The sequence below is a fragment of the Wolffia australiana genome, chromosome 11, assembly GCF_029677425.1.
Source record: "Wolffia australiana isolate 7733 chromosome 11, ASM2967742v1".
In the NCBI taxonomy this organism is placed as follows: domain Eukaryota; kingdom Viridiplantae; phylum Streptophyta; class Magnoliopsida; order Alismatales; family Araceae; genus Wolffia; species Wolffia australiana.
The window spans coordinates 13,352,501-13,369,951 of NC_135845.1; the positions used below are offsets into that span (position 1 = coordinate 13,352,501).

Genomic DNA, 17,451 nt, shown 5'->3' on the forward strand with positions numbered 1-17,451 from the left:
CCATCAGAACCTTCGTTATCGTCTTCCCCGGCACTGGTGGCTCCGCCCTCGTTAGCCAAGTTCTCAGAGATGATGGGATTCTCCATCGTCGCCGCATCGTCTTCCAACGAGAGGGCCTTGGCCTTCCAATCTTCGCTCTGCTTCTTGTAAAAAGACATGGCTTTCTGGTAGGCCCCCAATTGAAATTTTAGATTCACATAGAAAGAGGTAGACAATGAACAATCTAAAAGGAAGACAAACCTCATAGACAGTTTCCAGCAGAGGCGGAAGGCGAGCATTTGGGTCGGTGAGGTGTCGCCTGGAGCCGGCTGCCACGTGGCTGGTGATGCCCTGCAAAAGGTCAACAGAGAGACTTTCCTTCAGGACCCAGATGGGTAGAAAGATTCAAAAAAGTCAACCCACAAATAGAATCGTCCACAGCACCTGGACCCGGCTGTTGGAACCCCTGGGTTCGGCCTCTGCCACGTCAGCATTCGCCCGCACCAGGTCAATGCACTGCCTGTACAGCTCCGGCCCCGCCAGCCCGAGCGAGATATCAAGTTTGGAGAGATAGGCGCAGCAGGACCGGGCGGCGACTTCAGTCTCTGGGAAGGGATTCTGGACCGTCTCCATCTCCGGAGACCGAGTCAACACCGAGTCCTTGGCAAGCGCTGACTCAGACGGTGGGGCCGGAGAGATTCGGGCCTTGGGCTCCCACGTGGCAGGTTGCCGGCCGTACATGTGGCGGGGATCATCCATCGGCACGGCGGGGCTGTCGTCCCAGCCATCAGTGTGGCCAGGCCAGAGGAACGGCCGGGGCTCGTGGAGGTGCTGGAAGGGGACGCCGGGACGGACTCCGAAAAGAGACGGCGGGCACTGGTTGAGGAAGCCCGGCGGCGGCGGCATGGGCTGGAAGGGGAGGAACCCGTTGATCCCGGGGGCGGGCCAGGGGGGGACTCCTCCCTTCCACAGACCCTGGGCCGCGGCAGCCCGGCCCAGGCCCAGGTCAACGCTGCCGCGCTTGTACCGGCCTCCGCCGTCGTCCAACGAGGCAAGTCCTGGGCTGTCCATTCCGAATCTGACGTGCCCAGGGAAGCCGCCGGAGAAGTTCTCCCCCCGGATCAACGGGGACGACCCCGTCACAGGATCCAACTTCTCAGTCAACGGCGCTGACTCGTTGATCCGCTTGTCTCTTTCCTCTGGAAAGGAGCTGCCTTCCCCCGGCCTGACCAAAGAGCACGACGAAACATTTAGGAGATTGATATATATATAGAGAGAGAGAGGTAGAAAGACAGGGAGAGGGTAAAACCATGGTGGGGGGGAGCCCTTGGGATGGCCATCCTGGGCATCCAAGTGGTTGGAAGCACTTCTCTCCAAGTTCCCTCGGGGCTTGGCGTCGTCCCGTTCATCGGAATGGCGCTTCCTGCCTCTGCTGCTGCCATCTCGGTAAGGGCTGCCGCCGTCGTAGTCACTGTCGTGGTGGCGGCTCCGCTTCTCGGACTTCTTTTCCTCCCTGTAGTGCTTGCTGTGGGATCTACTGCTGCTGCGCTCTCGGGAGTAGTCGTCTCTGTGCTTATCCCGGTCCCGGTGGCTGCCTTCGTCTCTCTCATCTCTGTACTTGTCTTGGTGGCTGCGGTTGTCTCTGTACTTGTCTCTCTGGCTGCCTTCGTCTCTGTGTTTGTCTCTATGGCGGTCGTCTCGATGGGACCCGCTCTTTGAGCGGGCTTCTCGAGAGCGTGACCTTCTTCGTTCTCGGCCCTTGGATTCTCCCGGGTGCTTGTCAGTCTTTGAAGGGGCTGAATCGTTGTTGTTCTCGTCATCTATCAGCTTTGAATCGCTTTTTTCAGTATGTTTTTCTGGTTCCGCGTGGCGAGGCTCCTCCTGCGCTTCCCAGTCTGAAATTTTTTTTGAAAAAAGTGGCATAAAATTATTGAAATTGAAAATTTAGAATTCAAAGTTGTTTTGAAGAAAGAAAATCGGAAAATAAAATTAAATCAAACTATCTAGAAGAAAAGTAATGTGTATATTCAATCTTTCTTAAAGGAAGATGACCCCTCAAATTATATAAACCCACGAAAAATATGGAAAAATATGGATCTTATAATTTTGTGACGCATCCAAAGGAATGAAAAGAACATAATATTCAACCAAAGAACATAACATAAAATTGATAACATATGAACTATAGAGGAGAAGAACATCCAGTGGTACAGCGTTAGGGAAAAACTAACGAACAGTAATCAACAGAATTTGTGTCCCAGCGTGTAGGTTTCTTTAGACTGCAAGTACGTCTTATCTCGTTCGTTATAATGAACAGTAATGAACAGAGTTCATAAGTTTTCTTCTTTTGCTGCGAGCTCAACCGGTGAAAATAGAAAAATATGAACACCAATAAATTTCAACGGGTTAATTAAACATTAATCTGAAAATTATCGCGCACAAAATTATCTAAATATTAGGGTCAAACCACCTTCAGTGCACAAATCAGCCATAGATGAGATTCATTGATACTCTGATACCAAAATTATAATTATATTTATGATCTATGAGAAATTTGAACCAGAAACAGAAGAAAAAAATGATGTAAGTAGTAAGTTGAAGTATAATTAAACAAGTGTTGGGTTCAAATCAGAGATACACTCGACAATGATCGATTCATCAGATATGAATCCAGTTCTGAATAAAAATTTAGCGCTCAAGTATAACAAAGTGAATAAGAGAAAACAAGGTCAAATTTGTGATAATAATGTTGATGTCCTTTGAAAGTTATTCAATCAAACGCAAAAATAAAGCTAGAAAAAAGCGAAACTGTCGTTGCAAAGAAAAACTTCAGCAAGGAATGATTTATGGACAGCCATAGGTCACTAAAGTTTTTTCCCATTTATAAAGCTAAAAATTCAAGCAGACATCTTACAAGCATGAAAAAGTAAATTTAAGAATACTAGATAATTTTCCGTTTCAACATACGAGCAATGAGACTGAAGCAGGAACTCACTGCATCAATATCCAGGCGAAAAAAATATAATATCATGGAATGAGAAACCCCACATCAAATATCTGATTTTTTTCTTCTTTAGAAGGTCCACAAAGGAATACTGATACATTTAACAAGAATGGCTAGATGGAATAAAATCAACTCATCTACATAAACAATGACCAAATGAAATAAAAGCAAAAATATGTACCACTGGAGGGTATAGAAAACCAAATACGATTTTTGAATATTTGCATTTTCCGCGAGTAAATCAAAACCTTTCCCAGATAAGCTACATATTTTCAAAGTAAAAAAGGTCGGCCCCAAAACCAAGAAAACCCAAAAACCAGCAGCCTACAGAAGAGAATCATCAACAAAGGCACAAAGCATTGGCGCAGTTCAACCCTAATTTTTTTTTTGTGCGTGTTCTTCATTCAAACCCATGATTATCCCAACTACGCAATAACCCCACCAAAACCAACCAGCCAGCCTAAAGAAGAAAATCATTAACAAAGGCACAAAGTATTGGCACGGTTCAACTCTAATTTTTTCTTTGAGCGTGTTCTTCAGTCAAACCCATGATTTTCCCAACTGCGCAATAAACTCACCAAAACCAACCAGCCAATCTTCCAAAAAACCAGCACCTCATCGAATCAAAACAAAGAAATCACCTTCATTTCCACCATCTCTTTTCCCAGCGTGATCTTCATCCAGACTACTACTCTTCCCACCCCGTTTTCTCCCCGAACCATCATCCAACCTCTCCCGGCGAGACTCCTGGTTCTTCTCTCTGCCCTCATTCCGGCAATACTCCTTCTCCGACCGTCTGCCAGACCTAACCTTCAAATCCTCCACCCTGAACTCCACTTCATCAGCGCTTCCCTGCTCCTCCGCAGAGGCGAAATCCGACCGCCGGGCCTTCTTCTTGGGGCCATGGCCGTGGGAACTGCCCCCATTCTCAGCCCCGGAAACCCCTTTTCCAAGGGAGCGCAGAGAAGAGGAAGAGCTCTTCTTCTTCGCGGAATCAGCAGGCACGGAGGTCTCCCTGGACTTGCGCTCCCTGGAAGTCTCTTCCTCCTCGGAATCCGACCTCTGTCTGGCATCTCTGGAGCTGCTAGCGTGGGCCTTGTGCGACGATTCCTGGCGAGAACTCCGCCCCATGCCAAGCCCTAGCGACCAATTTCAGATCAATCTCGAACCCCAGATCGCGATTTCTTCCCCAAAATGGCTTGCTGGACAGTCGCGCGAAGCTCGAGCTCGCCCCTCTCTCTTCTCTTCTCTTCTCTTCTTCCTCTCTCTCGCTCTCTGTTCCTCTCTCGCTGTCTCCTCAGTCGTCCTCTTCGTTCTTCTCGCTCGCCCCCCAACAAATACTGGGCCGTGGCCACGCCCCCGTGCCGTTATCCCACACGTGCCAACCGCACGCGCGCGCGGCCCATTGGGCCGTGGCGGTGCCCTCTTCTCGCACGTGCGAATCGCACGCGCGCAAAGTCCACTTGAATTTTAATTGCTGTTTTAATGTAAATTCCATTTTTACCCCTATAAAGAATTTCGGTGCAGAGTAGGCGTAGTGCACGGTAGGGAACGGCACGTCCGGGACCTGATGCCCTGGACGTAATTGGACGGATGACAAACTGTTCGTCATGTCACCTCTCGTCACACGTCTGAGAAGTTTGGAAGAAATCCGTCACGTACCCGTCACGCGTCCCTCTTTCGTCGTTCCGTCACATCACCGTCACCGTGACAGAAATAGCATAACTAGTTTATTATGTTTCTAACTAAGAACTTCTAATTTCTCTTAGGAATAAGGATTCCCCGTTGGGTCGAAGTCGAAAGCCCTTGTTCAAGGCTTCCTCGAGCCAGGTTGGACGCTCTTATTTCTCTCCTATTTCTCTGGGTTGTGCACTGTTTTAGACTTGATCGAGGATATTGATCGCAGCGTCGATCGCTGCTCCTCGCCGGTGTGAAATCTCAGACGCGCAGGTTCCCGAATTTTTTATTATGTCCTTTTATGTGTACGAGGAGAAGATCTCGACCTTCCTCTTGCACGATTTGAAGCTCAGTTCATCGTATGATTGTTTTATCGTGTACTGTTTTCACTGTTCTGTAGACAAGAAATCCAAAACTTGTTCAAGATTATGAGCATTCAACTCATAATAAATGGATAAAGACTAAAAACATGCATATTGCAATCTCACCGTTAAGCAGGCGTGTTAGGCTTTGACATTTTGGACCGAGGACCGGTTGGACCGGACCGAACTGGGACCGAAAAAGACCAGACCGGAACTGGACCAAACTTTAGGTAAGGTTTAGGTCCATGCCAAAAAACCGGACCAGACCGGGACCGTCAAACCCTAGGCGCATATTCCCTTCACTGCTTTCTGCTAAGCTTCTTTCAAGTAGAGACATGAGATCTCTTGGCATGGATATCTGCATATTGGTCTTTGGACCTGATAAGTTGGATGAAACAGATGGCTTTTCCCAACTCTTCCTTGGGCATTTTCCAAATTTTGCCACTCTTCCTTGGATGAAACGTATGAATTGATGCAGAAACCCAAATGAACTTGGAGGAGTCAAGATAAACTAGATCTTGGATGGTGTTGATATGTAATTCATTGGCACAGAGATTTTAGTAGCTGTGACATTTGATACGTCGCAATTTTTTAGAATTACTCCAATCCAGACTCATTGAGATATCCCATGCGCCAGTTCTGTAAAATAATGTCACTAAATCCTTAAATTAATTTTCCGGAGAGACAGTAATTAATAAATTAATTACTCCTTATAATTTCCTACCGTAAACTAATTATTAAATTGTATTTAAAAATACATCACTAAATCCTTAATTTCTCCGTCAAGAAATTAATTAATAAATAAATTATACACATTTTTCTGTCAACAAATTAATTAATAAAATGTATTTTAAAAAATCAATAAAATTCTTAATTTTTTGTTAAGAAATTTATTATTATATTCATAATTTCACGTTCAATATAATAATTATTAAATTGTTTTCAAGAAAAACCTCACTAAATCTTTAAGTTTTCCATCAAGAAATTATTTATTAAATTAATTATATTCGCAATTTTACGTCAATAATTTAATTATCACAATATATTAAAACATAAGTCACTAAATCCTTAAATTTTCCATCAATATATTAATTTACTAAATTCATTATATTCATAATTTTTAGTCAATAAATTCATTATTAAAATGTATTAAATAAACGTCACGGCCGTCATCCGTGACAGACATTTCGTCATGTCACACGTCCAGGGCACCCGTCACCATCACGTCACTGTCACGTAAACCTCCTCCTGCATCACTGTCACCGCCACTACCCCTGAATTCCGTCACCATCACCATCACGTCATCCGTCACATTTCTGTCATGGTAACGTGTGACGTGACAGATGATGATTTCTGTTCCCTAATGCACGGACACCGAGGGGATGGTGATTTTGTCCCTGGCCTAAAAACTTGTCCTGCCCAGGAGTTCGGACGGTTGATGGGACAAAGAATCGTCTGATGGTTCCCGGACGGGATGGTTGTTTTGGTCCATGGATGCAATAACTGCCCATTGTGCCCTGACGGTGCCCTCTTATTGCATGTGCGAACTGCACGCGCACAAATTCCATTTTTGAATTTAAATTGCATTTTAATGTAATTTCCATTTTTGCCCCTATAAAGAATTTCCGCGCAGAGTAGCTTAGGGATGTGCTTCCAAGGAATTATAGTGCACGGACGAAGACGGGACGGTGATTTCATCCGTGGAATAAAAACTTGTCCTCCCCAGGAGTTTGGACGATTGATGGGACGAAGAATCCTCTGCTGGTTCCCGGACAGGAGTTTTGGTCCATGGATGCAACAACTGTCCCATTCGGGGCTTTGGATGGCGGACGGGGATGGTTTTTGCGTCCTGCGGGAGCCATGTGTCCAACTGAGAGCTCCAGCTGGAATTGGACACGTGCTTTGCCACCTGTCAAATTCCAAGTGGCCTAATGCACTGCTTCATCGGGGACGTGGGATGGGACGAGAATGTCTTGGGCGGGACAGTTTTTGACAGGATAGGCCATGGACGAAAATATTTGGGACGGGACAAACTCTGGACAGGACGATTCAGACGAACTTCTAAAAATTGGGGCGTAGGACGGGATTATCTTACTTCCCATCCTGGACGATCTTGCACTATACGAGTAGGGACGGTAGCGCAGTTCAATGCGGCGATGCGCTCCTCATGTAGAAATTTCAGACTGCCCCAAACCCCTTGGATGGTACTCGAGCACAACCGAACTTGGCCTCCTAAATTTACTAAAATATTTAATATTTAGGTAAGTATGGTAGAAATTAAAATTTTTAAACCAGACATTAAAAATAGTCATGTGAATTGCTTTTTAAAAATAATATAAGCTATTGGTGTTGTTTAAATGTACACTTAACTATTTTTAGAGAAATGTAGCCATAAGGAAAACAGTACAAGAATTGCACTAAAAAATTTCACTGGTGACAATTGAGTCTTAAGAATAGCTGAAATGCAGATTGCAGAATTCTGGACACGGCTTGTTTAGCAGGGTGGAATGACAGTGGCGGTGGCGGCGACGACAAGCTGGAACCTTTGGTCTTGGATGGGTTTAGTAAGCTGGAAGAAACAGAGAATGCAATGCGAGGGTGGATGCCGTTGTGAGTCATCCGTTACGGCAAAACTGAGGCGAGAATCATTAGGGTATTTTCTTCTTTAAAAAAATTCAACCCCAATTGCACAACCTCTCCGATGCAGTCCCGCACGGAGCGTGGGGTGGGTGCTCCGCGGCTGTGCAAAGGGCAGTTCAAAAATTCAAACCGCACCGCACATCTATCGCGCAACCAACTGCTGCTCGTGATCGGGTCATCCCTATTACCAATGAACATATGGACTTTTTATTGAACTCGGAAAGAATAAACGACGAACAGGATGGGGAAGAGTACAAGAAATTACATTTTTGCCCCTCTAAAGAAGGCTCTTTCTCTCTCTACTAATTCATGAATTTGCGGCAGGTGGGGGCTCCACAGAGGCAGGGAACCTTGCACTCCTCGCCCTCATCCGGGTCGAAAAGATAATCATACCTGCACAAAGAAAAGGTCAATTTTATCTCTGTTTCTCTCTCTAGAATATTCATCTTGGGAGGAGTTTTGGCATACGTGAGCTCTTCCCCTGCCGAGACATCCGTCTTGGCGATGAGCACGATCCGCTGCTCCTCGTCACTTACACTCATGATCCTCGAATAGCAATTGGGCATGCACTGTAATGGCAGGGTCAAACATGGAAGAGAGAGATGAAAAAAGACAAGCTAGAGAGAGAAGGGCCTACAGAGTGGTTGATGAGACGGGCAATGTTGCCCTTGTCAGTGGCATCGACGACGACTTCCTCACTGATTTTGAACAACTGCCCATGTTTCCCAACTTCAGTATTGAGTAATAACAGCAGAAAGAGAGAGAGAGAGATAGAGATTTACTCACATAACAGTCTTTGCCTTCGTTGCGGTACTGCGCTTCCCTGAGATCAGCCACGCTGCGACGGACCTGCTCACCGCGGTACTCAATCACCTGAAGAAACCCGTCAGATCACATTGATGATAATGATGATGATGATAAATAATGAACCATGGTCTCAGTACCATCTCTCCTTCTTGGATGTTCCTACGGGCGAAGAGGCCCCACCCGTGAATCCCCGACTTGCCGAAGCACACCCGGTGATTCTCTGTCACCTGAAGGTAGCGTAGGCGTTCTCCAAAGGAGGAGAAGGTCTTTGACTGCATCTCATCCTGTTCGATGAAGAGGGGAAGAGAGAAATATATATGGTGAGAAATGAGAGAAAATAAAAAGATAAAAGAAGAAGAATAAGGATGAGCTATTCAACCACATAGAGATGGGATACTGGTAAAAGAGAGAAGAAGACGGGCCATCTTGCAAAACGCAGAGAAAGAACTGGATAGAGAGAGAAAAGTGAGGAAAAAGAAGATGGGCCATCTTGTGGAACCCCAAAGAGATAAGAGAGATAAGAGAGAGAAGAGTGAGGGAACATGATGGTCCATTTATCAACCACTAATAGAGAAACAGAGAAAGAGATCTGATGGGCCATCTTATCATACAGTGTCAGGTATAGAGATGAAGAAGATGAGCCATCTCACCCAGGTGAGAGAGAGAGAGAGTGAGTTAGAAGAGTGAGGGAAGAAGAAGAGGGACGATATAGGGAACCACGAGCGGTACAGTGAGAGGATAAAGAAATGAAAAAGGAGACAGGTAATATCATTAAACACAGAGAGAGAGAGAGAGAAACCTTTGGTGGGTTCAAATGTTCTATAGCTTCAAGGCTATGGTGGCGGGGGCCCATGAGGAGATGTGCATGCGCCTCGGTTCCACTCATCTGAACAACCAAGAGGATCATTAGTTTCCAGAACCAAATGTTCAACCATAACGATGAGAGATTAAAAAAACATTTCAAACCTTTGTGTTCGTCTTTTCGTACTCTCGGCATCTCGCACAAGAGGAAGACAAAGACGGCGAAGACGGCTCGGCCAAGGCAGGGGCCAGCTGATGCATGGCATCTTTCAAGGCTGGCCGAGAACAAATACGTTTTCCCTTTTCTTGGAGCGTGTTTTTCGCAGAGAAAACTCCAAGAGGAGATTGAATGACAAGAACGTTGTCCGGATTTGGAGCCCTGAATAAAAAAATATTGATGAATGGATCAGAAACTTTGATTTTTTATTATTATTTAAAGCATACAGGTTTAACAGTTTAAAAAGATGCGTCTGACCTGTGATGTGAACAATATGAAATCATTTTAGTTATTTGTCTTCCATTCTTCTCTATGCAGTGCAACTGCAACCCATGAACAGCAACAACTGAGTGTCTGTCTAACAATGCATTAAAAAATTACTTTCTGGGAGAAAAAGATGGCTTACCTCCATGCAATAGCCGGCTCTCGAGGCACACATGGCATGATAAGAAGTCGAGCAACGATAACATTGCGTGCAGGCACCATGCACTTGCTTGCAAATCACACATTTCTGAAACAAAACGAAATAAAAGGAGTTGATCAGATGGCTACGTCACATTTTAGACTATTTGGCAATGAGTTCTAGTTTTCAAGGGGATTCCCAAGTAAGAAATTCAAAAATAAAAAAATGATAATAAAGTTACAACCTTCGCGAAGGACTGGGACCCGATATTTAATATGCCCATGGCAGGTTCCATCAGCTCATCACTCTGGAAAGAGACTTCTGGCTGGAACCACGCACAAGTGACGTGGACCCACAAACCATCGATACCGGTCGGCTTTAGAGCACCGCCTGGGTGAAACAGGGCTTGAAGTCAGAACAAAGTCTAAAGGGTTTGAAATGATACAAATGAGATCATTCAAGAAGGAAAATTCTAAAAAACCTCTGATGGACAGAAATCATCAGAAATAACCCGGACAGGGGTTCAAGGATAAAGCTCCTGGATGGATGACGAGCTGTGTCATCCATTCTGTCCCTTACCGTCATCTGTCCTGACCTCAGAACGGGAACAGAATGAAAGCCTTTGCTACTTCTGTTCCATTCCTTTTTGTTGCATCCCGCTCTGTCATCAGACACCAAGGATTTAATCTAGGTTTATGACAGTCCTCAGTCCATTCTGTCATCCCTCTTGTCCATCCTCTCAAACAGAAACGGAAAAAAAGGCGTAGACTCTGAGACAGATGATTGAGACATGCCGTTCTGTCTCGGCCCATCCACCCTATTCCATCGTCATCGTCTATTGTACAGCCTTAATGGGGGATCATATCAAAATTGCGGACAAATGGTAATGCGGAAATACCTTTTACTGGACAGAGGCAGCACTCCCTTTTGATTTGAGGGGTCTCACAAGCTCTACAGACCCAAGAAGTGAAATCACGGATGTTTCTGGCCCCGTAGCATTCTTGATGAACGGCTATTTGGCATCTGAAAATTCGTAGTCCAATGGTTAATTGTGCAAAAAAGGCAGAATGCGAGATTTTTGGTAGCAGTAGATCATTAATACCCGTTACAGATGATAATTTTGTTGTAATCCCAGTCTTCGACCCATCTACAGATTGCGCAACGTTCTGTAGTCCACTTGGCGTAGACAGGATCATATCTTTCTGCAGATCATGGGCATTTCAGTAATCTACTCTTAATCACGCATCTCAAGTCGCCAGAAATCAGGTATATTTACCTTTCAAGAGATCAAATAGCTGCTGTTTTCTCAATTTCGGGGACGATTTCTTAGGCACAACAATCCAATCTAACGTACGGTTGTCTTCGATCTTCAAACAAAAAAAGTAATGAGATAATTAGCCAGTGCAAAACTCCAGACGGCATTGGTTAGTTTGTCCACTGTCAACAGTGATGAGTCATCACTCCCATCATTCGTCCTCAGGAAAGATGATGATTATTTTTATTTTATTTTGAAAGATTGATGATGATTATTATTATTTTTTCTCCTCATCACCTCTCGTAACTCTGCCTCTGTTAACCTCACTCAGGTGTTGGAATCATCGTCATCGTCATCATCACTCAAGCTCCAAACGATGACAATGACCGTGCAGGTTATGGATGGCAATGATGATTATCGTCATTGTTCACAAACACTAATATTTTGGTTAAAGAAAATTCCTTCAGAAATACTAACCCATTTGACCAACGGTTGCCAAGGATGTTTGACTTTGACGCTGCACTTCCAATTCTTGCTTTTTGAACCACAGTGGCGCTCCCACTCACTAAGGTTTCGCTTCGCCGTTCCACAAGATCCGCATTGGCAAAGAACACTGATTCATCATCAAACATTAGAAACGTGGCTAAATGTTGAGCATGATTGGGTACATTTTTCAAAAAAAGACAAGAAAAAAATGTGCATGTAGTAGTCCACATTCCATTATAAGAATTGGCAAACTCACATAATTAGTTCTTTCATCTATTTCTATGAAATTTGACGGCCAAAAAATGCAGTGTAGACTGAAAAATAGGTTGACTAGAGAAAATGATGAGAAATGAACTGGAATAAATAAATTACAATAGAGAAAAAAATATATATCGAAGAAAGATGGGAGAGAAAAAATCACAGATATCCCCATGCCAATAACTCCTACATTCTTTTCATCAAGAAACATCGAAGCATGACACTATCAAATATTTTAAAGTCAGGTACTTACGCATGCTGTTTAGGGAAATAAATTCCTTCCGTTCCATTACAGCAAACAACGATCATCTCTGCTTGGGACTGCAGCCCATTAACTTCCTTGCACCTGTTAAAAATGATGCGTCACCAGGATGCACAAATAAACTTAAACCATGTAATCATTCACAAGCTAAAGAACTCCTAGACCAAGCTATTACATATGCAAGTCAAAACAGTTTTTTTTAATGTAAAGCTTGGACCTAGAAAGGTAACAGAGAAAGGAAATATTTTCCAGCGCGTAAAATGTCTCTCGATTTTGAAAGGATTTTGTGAAACGACCTAGAGATATAGTGGCTTCAAAGAAGAATGAAGTTTGTCACCTTCTTTGCTGAGGCTTCTTCTCAGTGTCCGATAACTCAAAGTTGGATTTCGCCTTGCATTCAGGACAAAAGTAATCCGTTTTCTCCAGGTCCTTAAATATTAGAAAACCCATCACTATTTGGATCAAAAGAAATCTCTTAATATCACGAATCAGCGAAGAACATCATCTACAGAGAAGAAATACGAAACCTTGAAGTAAGTGCCGGAGATTTTGTCACATTCCGCATGGACCCACACCTCACACCCATCGCACCGCACCTTGAAAATCACAGTAAGATATCAACAAACAATTTTTTTTTAATTTCAGGCAACAATAACGGCGAAACGATCAATCAGCGTTCATCCTACCCAGCGTCCACCATCAGTATGATGCCAAATCTTCTTGCATATGCCGCAATACTGCTTAGACTTTTGCAACTAAAACAAGCAAGACAATTAGTCAAGACGACAGAACGCTAAGAAAAAACGCAAGAAAATTAAACTGACCTTAGCACAGTGCTTGCAGATTAAGTGTTCGGATCCCTTCTTCACCTTTTTTGTACTTTTTAACTCAACCCCAGAGCCACAGCTCTGGCAACGAAGCTTCGGGCTCTTTGCAACCTGAAATTCAAAGAAGTTGGTATTTAATACGGGTCCCACAAGGGTCTCACCAAAAATCAATTTTTTTCAAATAAAAAAAATCTTTCACAATTTTACCAGAGCATCCGACTGACAGTCCAAATCTTGGGTAGAGTCCGTCTTCTCTAGAACAAGTTGGGAAAAGGCAGGAAGCCCAGCAGTGTCTGCTTCATCCAACTCCATAGTCATAAATCCTTGCTCCGCCATGAAAGCCTCCTCAATGGCCATGCGAAAGTCGCTAGGCTTGCTCTTATGCAACTGGGTCTGACCCTGGAACCTGCCATCAAGAACACATTTCAATCAAAATTTGTTCAAGAAAAAAAAAAAATGGAGATTTCAAACCTGTCCAAGTAATCTACAAAGGGAAAGATCGATCCCTGCCTGACCCACGCATAATCCTGGTTTTCCCACAAGGAAGACAATCAACGAAGAACCCAGAAAAAAAAAAACTTGAATTTCGGCAATAATCATACCCTTTCTTGACCATTGCCGGAGTAGCCGAAGAACATAACGCAAAGAGTTCTAGCAATGCAGGAATTCAGAACGCTCTGCGGAGCTTGCCGGAGAGGATCGATAACGAGGGCCGGCCAGGTGGGATATCTCTTCCCGCTCTTCGCCCAGACAACATCTCCGCAGGAAAATTCTTCAAGAAGAAAGAAATCCTTCCGCCGCTCATGCAGTTCATCCGGGTCGATCCCCTCCTCTCTCTCCACCTTCACCCTCAGCATCTTCTTCTTCTTCTTCTTAATCGTCGTCTTCTCCTCCCCCAATTCCTCGTGAAGGGACGTGAGAGTGCTTCTCGAAGTGTAGCTCCTCACACTCCCTTCTTCTTTCGCCATTGTTGCGAGCTTGGAGAGCTTCTCCTTCTTCTTCGAATCAAGCAGGACGGAGTCGTTGAATCTCGAAGGCAGAACCTGAACTCTTCCGCGCGAGGTTTTCAGCAATGGCCGCAGCGGTGGCGACTCGCAGTCCACATCCGCGGAGCAAATCGAGGCCTCAGAGCAGGGCGAAGAAGCATGGCCACCCTCGCCGCAGCTGAAATCCTCTTCCTGATCTTCAACCTCGCGGCAGATCAACTCTCCGCCATCGCGCCGCCGCTTCCGGCAGTCCTCCCCCGCGACGGCCTTGCACCGCTGCAGATGCGGCATTCTCGATCCCATCTCCCGCTTAATTATCATCTCGATGAACGCCGCATCCAAACCCTAATCGCGGGAGGAAATCAAGCAGATATCTCGCGATTTTCCCCCCGGAAGCGAAGAGAAACCGCCGGAAACGACGTTTTTTCAACCTCCGGATCGAAATCGGGGCCGGAGAAATCCCTAATTCATCAAAGAACGAGCAGAGAAGAGGGGGAATTCGATCGGAAGCGAAGAACAGAGAAGAGAGAGCAATCCCGGCGACTGAGACCTTCTTCCTCGCCGATTGTCCGGATTTTCAGCTTGCATTGCGGATTACAATCTGCGAGATCGAAGAGAAGAGTGGAATCTGGAGGAAGAGGAAGATCGATCGGCGGATTGGAAATTTCTCTTCCTCGCCTTCTTCGTTCCCGTTCTCTCTCTCTCGCCTTCTGGCCGAGAAATTGGGAGGCGAGAAGACGAAGACGATGCCTTGAAGACGCACGTGCGAAAGATCGTCCCCCCCCCCCCCCCCCGCGCGCGTGCGAATCGGAAGTTTGTTAGGATTAAATCTCCGAATTTCCCCCTCTTAAGCGTGTTATGGCGGGAAAGCGGCGAGGGCGATGCGGGGATGGCGCGCGTGTAAGCGATCGTAGCCGTCCGTCACGCGTGCGAATTCGGAGTTTGTTAGGATTTAATCCCCCCCGCTTCTTAAGCTTATAAAAGGCGGGAACGGGGGGGAAATTGAGAGGGAGCGAAGTTTCAAATTTTGCCGCGGTTTCTTCGCGGATCTGAGATGATTTGGGAGATCCTGCTGCAGATTTCGGCTGCTGAATTTAAGACGCGGATGTCGAGTTCATCGATCTTTCGTCTACGGAGTTTGGCGATTTGAGAGGTATCGGCTCCGTGTTTTGGTAATCTTTGCTGGATCTCGTCGTGCGAATGAAGTTTTTTTCTTCTGTGTGTTCGGGTTTGCGAAAAGAAAAGGTAATTACAGGATCGTCGATCTGTGGATCTATTGTCGCAAGTTTCATATCCGCTCGTTTTTGGAGAGGGATTGGAACTATGCTTGAGTAATCCACTGATTTGCTTGATATTTGCGCTTGCTTCTGCGGTTTTTGTCGTTGTTGTCGATCCGCGGGTTGAAAAACAGAGGTGATCATAGGATTGTCCATCTTTAATCTACGGATTTAATGTAATATGTTCCATCACCCCGAGTTTTATAGAATCCAGCGTTGAGTGATACATGCTTAACCTCTGGTCTTGCTTTTGGTGTTTTCGCCATCTTTAGCGGATCCATGGTTGAAAATGAGGGGTAATCACTGAGTCGTCGGTCTTCGATTAATTGTTCCAACGCCTTCGATTTCATCCCTCGGGGTTTCAGAGAATCGGCGTCGGAAGAGAGATTAGAGAAGGATTGACTCCATGCTTGAGCATTCTATATTGGATCTCGACGTGAGAGTGGAATTTGCTTGATCTGAAAGGTTACTTCTGCGGTTTTCGCCATTGTTTGCTGCTCCGAGGAATGAAGAAGAGAAGTAAAACGGGATTGTCGATCTTCGCCCCGACGTCTATTAATGGTAAATTCTTACCGTCACTTATGGACCCATCGTTTATTCTCTCTTTGACATCAACAATCACGTATTATTCACGTATCATCCAACTGAATTGATCACAGGATTCTCTGCCGAAGTTGTAAAGCTGGTAGGTAAGGTTTGAATCTTTTTGGAGAAACGGCAGGATAATAGCCACATAATTTGCTGTCAAATTAAGCCCTGATTTGACAGACCTCTAAAGATCAATTGAATTTGATCATTAAATTGCCTTTCGATCCATCAAATCTTGATTGATCAATCCTTATCAATCGATACGAGAGATCATATAGATCATCAGTAGGATCTAAACGATCTGATTATGATTGGATCATTATGATCAGATTGTCAAACCTAGGATTGTTGGACAGACGGCTAACTGTCATCCGTGAATAAATACAAATTATATACAAAAGGGCAAATACTACGAAACGTCACGAACTCCATGTTTTGTTCAAAAAATAGCAGGAACTTTTTGTTTTGTTCAAAATATAGCACGCGCCAATCAGAAGACGCCAAACGGCGTCTTCTTTTTTTTTTTGGGGAAATATTTCCGTACAGCAAGACCTTTCAAATTCATAAGCGAAGTAGCAACAACTTCTACTTTTGTAAACAAAATAGAATAAGCGAATCAGAGGATGCCAGGTGGCAGTGGATTTTTTTTTCCACCGCCAGTCAAAGGGTGACCTGGATGCCTCTGTGGCGTCCAGGTGGATTCCACGGTGGCATCCACGTCACCGGTAGCCCCTGACGACGGGGGCTTCGTCCGCCGACGACGACGCCGCAGTCTCCCTCTCCCGCCGCCGGCCCACTCCGTCCCCCGCCGCCGGCCCACTCCGTCCCCCGCCGCCGCCGACGCCGCCCACCGCCGCCGCACGTCTCAGGCCGCCACTGGCGCTGTCTCCGGCCCCCATCTCCGGCCCCCGTCTCCGGCCGCCGTCGGCGGCGGCAGACGTGCGGCGTCGGCGGCCGTATCCTCCATCATCCGCCGCCGACGCCGTCCCTCTCCGCCCGCTGTCGACGCCCCCCTCTTCCGCCCCGATCGACGCCTCCCCTTCCCGCCCGCCGTCCACGTCGCCCACTCCGTCCGCCGTCAACGCCGCCTCTCTCCGTCGGCCGTCCACAGTCAGCAGTCAAAGTTCAACATTCTCTCTCCTTGCGGGTATAAATAGCATGTGGATATCACATCAAACCCTATTCGCGCCGTTCTTCTCCGCATCAACTTTCTCTCGTTGGAAGTGGAAGAAGCAGAAGGAAGAAGAAGAAGAAGAAGAGGAAGAAGAAGAAGAGGAAGAAGAAGAGGAAGAAGAAGAAGAAGAAGAAGAAGAAGAGGGAGAGGGAGAAGAAGAAGAGGAGGGAGAGGGGGAGAGAGAGGGGAAGGGGGAGAGGGAGAGGGAGACGGAGAAGAAGAGGAAGAGGAAGAAGAGGAAGAGGAAGAGGAAGAAGAAGAAGAAGAGGAAGAAGAAGAAGAGGGAGAGGGAGAGGGAGAGGGAGAGGGGAAGGGGGAGAGGGAGAGGGGAAGGGGAAGGGGGAGAGGGAGAGAAAGAGTAATAAGAAGAAAAGGAGCAAGAAGAAGAGGAACAAGAAGAAGAGGAACAAGAAGAAGAGGAAGAAGAAGACAAGAAGAGGAGGAAGCA

At 45.7% G+C, this 17,451-nt stretch overlaps 3 protein-coding genes across 8 annotated transcripts in view; 1 reads left to right on the top strand and 2 right to left on the bottom strand.

Moving 5' to 3' along the window:
* The window catches only part of LOC144709203 (uncharacterized), a 4,475-nt gene extending 174 nt beyond the window's left edge, over positions 1 to 4,301 (bottom strand). Inside the window, exons 1-5 of the mRNA XM_078582657.1 lie at positions 3,625 to 4,301; positions 1,289 to 1,874; positions 424 to 1,204; positions 241 to 330; positions 1 to 164 (exon numbers count right to left, since the gene is read on the bottom strand). The exon at positions 1 to 164 is cut by the window's left edge and continues 174 nt beyond it. Coding sequence (XP_078438783.1) covers positions 1 to 164; positions 241 to 330; positions 424 to 1,204; positions 1,289 to 1,874; positions 3,625 to 4,114 — 2,111 coding nt within the window. The 5' untranslated portion in view covers positions 4,115 to 4,301. The remainder of the gene's footprint in view (positions 165 to 240; positions 331 to 423; positions 1,205 to 1,288; positions 1,875 to 3,624) is intronic.
* A 3,113-nt stretch (positions 4,302 to 7,414) lies between these two features.
* Positions 7,415 to 14,695, bottom strand: LOC144709370 (histone-lysine N-methyltransferase ATX4-like). Of its 2 annotated transcripts, XM_078582913.1 has the most exons (23): positions 13,581 to 14,695; positions 13,450 to 13,505; positions 13,186 to 13,384; positions 12,976 to 13,089; positions 12,838 to 12,906; positions 12,679 to 12,747; positions 12,489 to 12,580; positions 12,143 to 12,235; positions 11,623 to 11,758; positions 11,167 to 11,257; positions 10,993 to 11,092; positions 10,789 to 10,913; positions 10,135 to 10,280; positions 9,894 to 9,998; positions 9,746 to 9,810; positions 9,436 to 9,649; positions 9,269 to 9,355; positions 8,607 to 8,753; positions 8,449 to 8,535; positions 8,300 to 8,374; positions 8,131 to 8,231; positions 7,928 to 8,055; positions 7,415 to 7,843 (listed from the first exon to the last, which is right to left on the bottom strand). In XM_078582913.1, exons 1-22 carry the CDS (start codon positions 14,283 to 14,285, stop codon positions 7,965 to 7,967), a joined length of 2,967 nt encoding a protein of 988 aa, XP_078439039.1. In that variant the 5' UTR covers positions 14,286 to 14,695; the 3' UTR covers positions 7,415 to 7,843; positions 7,928 to 7,964. The 2 variants fall into 2 exon arrangements, with proteins under 2 accessions (XP_078439039.1, XP_078439038.1); XM_078582912.1 differs by lacking the exon at positions 7,415 to 7,843 and having other exon boundaries at positions 7,847 to 8,055.
* A 282-nt stretch (positions 14,696 to 14,977) lies between these two features.
* LOC144709901 (uncharacterized) lies at positions 14,978 to 17,185 on the top strand. 5 transcript variants are annotated; one of them, XM_078583568.1, is made up of 4 exons: positions 14,978 to 15,117; positions 15,607 to 15,802; positions 15,901 to 15,926; positions 16,525 to 17,185. In XM_078583568.1, exons 2-4 carry the CDS (start codon positions 15,748 to 15,750, stop codon positions 16,984 to 16,986), a joined length of 543 nt encoding a protein of 180 aa, XP_078439694.1. In that variant the 5' UTR covers positions 14,978 to 15,117; positions 15,607 to 15,747; the 3' UTR covers positions 16,987 to 17,185. The 5 variants fall into 5 exon arrangements, 2 of the variants coding, with proteins under 2 accessions (XP_078439694.1, XP_078439693.1); XM_078583567.1 differs by having other exon boundaries at positions 14,984 to 15,209; XR_013583145.1 differs by having other exon boundaries at positions 14,984 to 15,802; positions 15,901 to 15,930.
* The last annotated feature ends 266 nt before the right edge of the window (positions 17,186 to 17,451 follow it).

Excerpts from the sequence above, each read along its gene's own strand:
- LOC144709370 (XM_078582913.1), bottom strand. The coding sequence starts at position 14,285 with ATGATAATTAAGCGGGAGATGGGATCGAGAATGCCGCATCTGCAGCGG. Across the intron at positions 12,907-12,975 it reads TCTGCAAGCACTGTGCTAAG|TTGCAAAAGTCTAAGCAGTA; the intron begins GTCAGTTTAATT and ends TGCTTGTTTTAG. Across the intron at positions 9,999-10,134 it reads GGTCCCAGTCCTTCGCGAAG|AAATGTGTGATTTGCAAGCA; the intron begins GTTGTAACTTTA and ends GTTTTGTTTCAG.
- LOC144709901 (XM_078583568.1), top strand. The coding sequence starts at position 15,748 with ATGAAGAAGAGAAGTAAAACGGGATTGTCGATCTTCGCCCCGACGTCT. Across the intron at positions 15,803-15,900 it reads CGCCCCGACGTCTATTAATG|GATTCTCTGCCGAAGTTGTA; the intron begins GTAAATTCTTAC and ends AATTGATCACAG. Across the intron at positions 15,927-16,524 it reads CTGCCGAAGTTGTAAAGCTG|GTGGATTCCACGGTGGCATC; the intron begins GTAGGTAAGGTT and ends TGTGGCGTCCAG.